Here is an 8,203-nt window from a genome sequence, read left to right on the forward strand (position 1 = left end):
GGTCACCAAAGCCCCAATTAAGTCATCCATCAATAATCATTTTGTTTCACACTAAGGAACCAGCAGGTTCCATCTTAATTGAACCATAATTAGATCTCAACTAATTACCAATCAGCCACTAAAGTTTCCAAATTTCTAGTAGAGTTTGTCGATCCCTCAATTTCTTTCAATTTACTCCCAATCCTCTTAAATTTTGGGCTTCATTGGAAACCGGTTATGACACCCGATCTCATTTTACCTAGATTACTTCCTAGGATCGTCAATCCTAGGTTTAAGATGCCAACTAATTTGTATTGGAAACCCTCAATTTTCCATTAGTCACTCCCACATCCGCTCGTTAATCTCCCTAAATGACATAGCCACTCATGAATACAATTTCCATAATCCCTAGAATTAGATTAATCATGCAAAATACACAAATAAATTAAAACGAGAGAGGAATAAAAATTACTCCGTTTGATAAACAGAAAGTGCTCGGATCCGGCAAAATCCTTTAATAGATGTTGAGATATTATCGTTTGCAAGAGAAACATGAAAGAAAATTGTGAAAATATAAATAACAAAGACTTGGACTCAAATCGAATCCAATTCGAATAACAAGAAATAAAATTGTTTTCAAAATAAAATAAAACTAAGTTAAAATTCTAAAAAACTGAACTAAAACCCTAAAATTGCTTGGCAAAAGCTCCCTATAGTTGAGCATAAGCCTCCTATTTATAGGCAAAGTTAGCAGCCCATTTTAGGTCAAATACAAGCCTTAATTAATTTTTTCTCTCCATTAAGCCTGTGTCGCAACACAGCCTAGTGTATCATGACACAACTTCGAATGTAAAATCTTGTGCTCGTTTAGTTATGTTGCGACACCGGAAGCTTATGTTGTGATTCGATTGTCATTTCTAATGCTTTTGGGCCTGAAAATAGGTGCCATGCACACTCAATTAAATCGTTAAAACTACCTTAAGGCCAGTATTGGCCCAATAGGTCAACTAACTCAAAATATTTCACAAAAATGATTATTTTGCAATAATTTGAATCTAATATAAGAAAACTGAAAATGCAATAATTACACACGAAACGACTAAAAAATAAGCTCGTTTAGTGCCGAAAAATACTTAAATTGCCACTACAATTTGTGGCAGGTCAGAATCTATGAGGAAAAAAATTTAATTGCCTCATTTAACAAATCTATGATAACTAATTAATTTAATTCTCATTTCAATTATTTAATTACAATTAATTAAACAATAATTTGAAGAAATTTAATTAATTTCTAAGTCATCTATTATATTTAGTGAGAAAGCGCATTCAATGTGAATAGTGATATGTGTGATCCAATTCTCTTACTTATTGTTTTCATTCATTCCACATTATTGGTTCTACATGCAATTCATTTTGGGTTATCTCAAGTTAACAAAGGGACCGATTGGACATATATAATTAGAACTCAAATAATTTGTGATTAAGTTCTAGCTCTTCATTCATTATTTACAATATTATTTAATCAAAGAGTCATTCCACTATAGTACCATGATTGAACTATTCCTTATTATATACCATTACAGAACCTACTTATTAAGTGTTCATCCAATGATCTTATCACAAGTGTGTTACCCTCATAAGGTATCCTAAATTTCGTTGGGATAAACTCATTATCTCAATATGATTCTATTTTATCTCATGATAACCATTACATCTTTCTTCATGAAATTTCAATTAGTAACAAATAGTAATTAAATCATTTATCTCTAAGACAATTGACCTATGGTCGTTTTACTTTCCATCTATCATGTAGTGTCGATTGAGAGGATATCTTTTACCTTTTATTGGGCTATGAATTCTACTATTGTAAGTGAAGTTATGTCATGCAGAAGTCGTATACCAAGCATACCAGTTTTTTACTATTATCAATTAAACACATGCTATCAATATATCAAAGTATACAGGTTATGCACACATAGTCAGTCACTTACTCAAGATTGAGGTATACCACACTATGGATGTTGCAAGTGAATAAATCTATAAATGAATCTAGGATAGTCTACTTAGGTCCAATCCAATGTACTGTTAGTCTAACCAATCACATATATGTCTATATCTTCTGAGAATCGTCAGCTCTGATACCCAAGGCAAGTCTTTTAATCAATTTTCTCAATTATGATTAGACTAAGGACATGTTTAGATTATCTACTAATATAAGTTTTCTTCTTACACTACGATGAGACCACGTAATGCCGCTTAAAATTAGTTAAACATTTAGATAATCAGTGAGTTAATATTTGCTTTCATTTTTCTTTGCGTGTAATAATCCAAAGGCGGTGGGTGGGGGCTAACAGGTGCCCCAACCCCCCTAAAATGTAAAATTTAATTTTTAGCCTTTTAAATTTTATATAATTTTAAGTTAGTAAATGGTAAAATTATACTTTGACCGTCAAAAATGACAAAATTTTGATTTAATCCTTTAAAAATAGTAAAGATTAAGTTATTAAAATGGTGAAATTGCTTTTTAACTCTCATAAAAAATATACAACTTATTTCTGATGCTCAGAAAAAAATTTAGCTTCTGTCTTGCAAAAATCATTGAGGACAATATACAAAAAGATATTAATGATAATGGAGTTTTATTAAACCAATTTGTTTGAAAATTTACAAATATATAGACGTAATTCCTACACCAAGGGAGCTAGATCCCAATAGACCCATCTTATGAGTGCATTTTGCAAGTAAAACACAAATAAGTTGTTTGGTTTTACGGTTGATTTTTTAGGGGAAACTTAGGATGGGTTTGGATGGGTGGTGCGTTTACCTACAGTTAGTGTAAAAACAATAATGGTGGTGAGATTAGATACTATAGCAATACTGTAGCATGAGAGAAAAAGTAAGCTAAACGCATCACACCGCACCTAATCACCCATCCAAACCCACACTTAGTGGAGAGTTATCTTGATTTTTGCATGAGTGTGGGATTCTTACATGGTAAGTGGTAGGACTTAAATCATCACTTATACGTGTTTGAAAATAGCATATTAACTCTCTAGGAAAATCCTTGCAAATGTAGGTGAAAATCGAGCTGCATAACAAATCTTTTGGTGGTGTTGTTCTTCACTTATTAGTTGCCTCAATTATAATTACTCGTATATTTGCTCATATATCAACTCGCAAAAGTAAAATGATCATTTTTTTTCTAAAATCATTATATCAATTAATAAAGTTTGATTTTAAAATATTATAATATTTATATTTAAAATAATTCGTATGTAAATACAAATAAAAAATTAAAATTGAAAAATATTACATATTACTTTTTGTTGATATTAATATTTTCTTTTTTATTTTAAATTTAAATCTAAAAGCATATGGTAAGGCTAAAGTTTATTTTAATTATCTTTTGAATAAAAATTATTAAATTTATGTATTAGATAATAAATATTGGTCATGTTATGGTGTTCGCCATTATTAGCTTGTTACCTACTTATTCGATTGGGGTCGATCTAATCTTTTTTTACTTCAGTTGTGATCGCCTACATAGTTCACTTACATAAGTTTACACATGGTGGGTTCGCATCACCATGCAAGCGAACCCATGCGAACACACACTTAAGAAACACGTGTTAATTTTAGAATAGGGTACGTGTTGACATGCATCAGAACCTACTTAATAAGCCACATTTAAAAACCGTATCATATAAATAAGAAAATTAATCTCTTTGAAGGACAAATTCATAAAAACATGCAACAGTTACGTAGTTGGTGTAACTAAAACAAGTATCCAGGCCCGGCCCTGGGGCCCCAAATTTTCTTTTCAACTTTTAACATGGAAACAAAATTTTCAACCTTTTAAATCTTTTGATCATCACTTCATTAGAAGCAGAAAAAATAAAATAAAAGGGCCCCAATAATTTTATTTTTTCCTAATATATGTTTTTGTTTTATTTTATTATATTTTATAAATTTAAAAAAAATTAATTTATTATTTCGCATAAAATTTCAAAAATATCAAAAACAGACATACAAGTAATTAAATCAACAACTCATGCACCTCATGCAAATGCAAATGCAACTTCTAGTGTCACGAGGCTAGACCTTTTGTCTCGCAAATCGTGCGGCCTTAGGCGATCCGTTTGCTCCAAACTTGCCTAAGTCAGCCTTAACTCAAATGAGGATTCTTTAAGAACTCCTCCAAGGCACCAATTGAAGAGCGGAAGCGATTTAAGCCAAAAGAAGCTAAGCCAAAGAACAACAGAAAGCCACAGAAAAGAATGCACACAAGGTGTTTGAGTAAATGCTCTCAGAACTCTTATTACTCTTAAGAATTCAGAATACAATGGAATGAGTACAAATGAGGGGAGGCTCTCTATTTATAGTTGAGCTCCCCCAAAACCAACGGTCAAGATACAATTACATCGACGGACGAGATTAACTATATCTCTTTATTTTAGGGATTTACAAGATAAGCCTTATCATATCTAATCTAATCTTTACTAGATAAGATTCCCTCTATCTTCTAAGATTAGTTACCATATCAGCCTGAATCTTTTCGTTATCGGGCCAACCGGGCTTCAACCTGACAGGCTCCTCCAATTGCACATTGAATCGGGCCAGTTCTCGTGGGCCAAATGATCCTCATCTGAGCAATAGACCTCCATTGAATACATTTGGTGCGATGGTCACGGGCTTTGAACTGCGGCCCGTGACACTAGCATCTAGGAAGCAGTGTCCCTTGGCTGTCCAATCCAATTCAATCCGAGTACATTATAAGTAGCACCCAAAAGACAGGTCAAAATTTTACTGACAAATTAAGCCAACAGTCAATTTAAATTTATAACTCACAGAAGCTGATGGCCCATTAGAAGCACGTGAATGATTTCAGAGCACCCCCCACATTATTAACATCTATTTCCCACTTGACCCGACACCCACCGTCTCAGATTTTCATCCTGCTCACCCCTTCCGCACACATTTTGCATTATGTTATACACTATATTGTAGCCGTTGAAAGCAACACTTTTCTCTTTAAATTACACTTCCCAAGGTTCCCAAACTGTTGAGAATTCCCATTTCTTTCTTTTTTTAACCATTATTTACTGTGCCAAAGTGCGTTTTGTTTTGGTTTTCGGTTGGTTCAAGTTTCCAGCAATGCAAAGCTTTTGTTTTTTTTACTATATTCTTAATATTCAATGGATCTGAAGTTCTGAAAGTCTGAAATTTTTATCGTTAGCTCTGGCAATGCTTCACAAAGATCTATGATTTTAAGTCATTATTCTCTGTTAGACTGTTACATTACGTTTCTTCAACGAAAACCCTTCTTTTTCTTTTTCTATTTTAAAGTCTAGGAAATTATTAAGCTTCTATTGGTACTGCTTAATTAACAGAGTAGTTTTTCATTAATGGGTGTTTAGTGTCATAAAGATGATGATTAGTTACCTTTGTGGATAAATCCTGCATGTGATGGAATGGGATGGGACCATTTGTTTTATACTCTTATGAAAGGAAGCTTTAAGATATTTCAAGGTTCCTGTTGAGCATTATTGGTTTTTTCTCATTGTTATTACTAGTTTTCTGTATGTAGTGAGCATTGAAGTTAAAATGTACTTGTTGGATTGGAGGTTTTAGTAGGCTCAAAGATCCTCAAATTTTCACATCTCTACTCTTGAATCTGTTTTTGCAATGAGAAAGTAGTGGCATCGGTGTAGATTAATGTCACTTTTGGTACTTGTGAGTCTTTTTGTGGATTAGAAAATGAGAGCCATTGAAGATAAAGGTTGCTATAACCTTGGAGCAGCTAATGAAATTTCAAGCAGCAGCGTGAGTGCCATAAGTTTTCAGTTCCACAAAGGGAATGGAACAACAAACAACCGAGCTGCTCAATCTCATCAGCGAACTACTACTGCCTTAGGGAAGCCAACAACACCTTCAAAATGGGATGATGCGCAGAAATGGCTTGTGGGACTGTCGAGAAGTAGAGACAAAAAGACCCACTCCAAAGCCAAACCTCGAAACTCCAACGCCGATGATAGAAGACTAATAGCTCCTGTGCCACATAAGGAACAAGATTATCCAAGCAGTGACGAGGAAGGAGGCTTTGCTGCTGCTGCAGTAATGTCACCTAAATACGAAGGAGAAACCAAAAAGGTTGATTTTGATGATTCTATTTGGAACTCTGTGTCAGCTGTTAGATCAATATGTGTGAGAGATATGGGGACTGAGATGACCCCTATTGCAAGCCAAGAGCCATCAAGAACAACAACACCCCTAAGAGCCACCACTCCTGCTGGAAGAAGTCCTATATCTTCAGGATCTTCCACCCCTGTGAGGTGCCAACATGGAGGAGGACCTTGTGCCGAGGATTATCAAGCAGGTTCAGGCCCAACATCGACTGAGGGAAGGGCTGAAACTAATGCCGCTGCCAGGGGTCATGGTTCAAATAGACAAGAATCAGATCAAGCTAGGAAGCAGAGCACTTTAGAAACTCGAGCTATAGCTTGGGATGAAGCTGAACGTGCCAAATATATGGCAAGGTAATGTACTAATTCCGTCCTCCTCTGACAAATAACTAGCTAGCCATAAGCCTAAGGAGTTCTTCTATTCTAGCTGATATGATAAACATATGCCATTGGTTTCAAGGTATAAGCGTGAAGAAGTGAAGATACAGGCCTGGGAAAATCACGAAAAGAGGAAAGCTGAAGTGGAAATGAAGAAAATAGAGGTAAACTTAAACCCATGGTGTTGGTGTTGAGTAAAAGTGGGTCTTAGAAATATTTCTTTGTTAAACCCTTCACTGTCATCATTGTTAACAGCGATTACTCTAACAACACCAGAAGATGTTCCATTTGTTTGTGTTGTTTGGATACTTCTTTCAAAGGTCCCTTATTGTGATGATGCATTATCAAGTTATTTTACTTGTCAGTCCAGGGAAACATCAAGTGTCTCCAAATCCCATAAACCTGCTGCTGTTTTTATGTCTTGAATTTGTTTTCTTAAGGCATTGAGGAATTTGAAATGAAGATCATTCTACAGTAAAAAGTGTGCCAATCCCATCTCACAGATGGCGTTTGTTATGTTATTAGGTGAAGGCTGAGAGATTGAAAGCTCGGGCAAAAGAAAGATATGCAAACAAAGTCGCAGCCACAAGGAGAATAGCTGAAGAGAAACGTGCAAATGCAGAATCAAAGCTAAACGAGAAAGCTATAAGGACATCTCAAAGGGCGGATTATATAAGGAGAACTGGTCATTTTCCTTCTTCCTTCTCTTTCAAGTTGCCTTCCCTTTGCTGGTAGTAAGCAACTCTGCAGCCAAATCTGGCTTCATCTCTTCTTCTTCCAATAGAGATATATAATGTATGTATTAATGTATGTTCGTACGTACGTACGTATGTATGAATGTATGATGTACTTTTGGATTATTTTTATATGCATGTGATTACTGCTGAAAACTTGCAGTCATGGTGATTATTTCCATTAATAAATAAATCTCCAACCAATTATTTGGCAACCCAAAAGATTCTTACTCGTCTTAATCGTTTATTGGTGTCTGGTAAGATGATATGAGTTGATGACTTAAGAGTTTAGGATGATTACTTTTCAATATCCAAACAAATAAGTACTTTCTTTAAAGAATTTTATAATGCATTTTTAACATTACATCAATTCCCTTTAACAATATTTTAATATTGATTAATTAAATAAAATTAACAAATAATAATAGTAATATAAGCATTATGGGGTATTTTTCTCAATAATCAAGCATTCATTAAGAATGAGAAAAGCAAAGATACATAGAAAAAAGAATAAATTTCAATACAAAAGCTCAAAGACCCATAAAATCCTAACCCCTAACAAACCATAGCAACAACCAACGGTTGCCATTGTAGGAGGAGATGCAACTGGGAAGGATCAAGGGTCTGCCACACCAAGCCATCTACATGCATCCCTCCAACGGCGTCCATGTCGCAAACCAAAACTTCAACGGAGAAGGAAGTCAAGGCTGCACCTTGCCTTTAACCGCCAAAATGAGGTCTTCTGTGTACATTCTTGGCCTCCCAGAAGCTTCGTTCAACGAGATTCATAAAGAGCCACTGTACCACCAAGTGATAAAGAACAAGGCCTCACCGACTGAAAAAAGAAAAGAGCCCATCAAAAAAGGAGGGCAAAACCAAGGAACAGATTGAAGACAACTCTTAGCAAATATGGAAAAAGTCCACCTCTCT

At 34.8% G+C, this 8,203-nt stretch overlaps 1 protein-coding gene across 1 annotated transcript; it reads left to right on the forward strand.

The window, feature by feature from the left end:
• The first annotated feature begins 4,851 nt into the window (after window positions 1-4,851).
• Window positions 4,852-7,488, forward strand: LOC107922646 (remorin 4.1). The gene is made up of 3 exons (XM_016852772.2): window positions 4,852-6,515; window positions 6,622-6,703; window positions 7,065-7,488. Exons 1-3 carry the CDS (start codon window positions 5,737-5,739, stop codon window positions 7,272-7,274), a joined length of 1,071 nt encoding a protein of 356 aa, XP_016708261.1. The 5' UTR covers window positions 4,852-5,736; the 3' UTR covers window positions 7,275-7,488.
• Window positions 7,489-8,203: the final 715 nt, after the last annotated feature.

The sequence above is a fragment of the Gossypium hirsutum genome, chromosome D01 (genome assembly GCF_007990345.1).
Source record: "Gossypium hirsutum isolate 1008001.06 chromosome D01, Gossypium_hirsutum_v2.1, whole genome shotgun sequence".
NCBI classification, from domain to species: Eukaryota; Viridiplantae; Streptophyta; class Magnoliopsida; order Malvales; family Malvaceae; genus Gossypium; species Gossypium hirsutum.

Bases quoted from the DNA above. Each gene is read 5' to 3' on its own strand.
- LOC107922646 (XM_016852772.2), top strand. From the start codon at position 5,737: ATGAGAGCCATTGAAGATAAAGGTTGCTATAACCTTGGAGCAGCTAAT. The intron at 6,516-6,621 runs GTAATGTACTAA...ATTGGTTTCAAG, and splicing joins CGTGCCAAATATATGGCAAG to GTATAAGCGTGAAGAAGTGA. The intron at 6,704-7,064 runs GTAAACTTAAAC...TTATGTTATTAG, and splicing joins TGGAAATGAAGAAAATAGAG to GTGAAGGCTGAGAGATTGAA.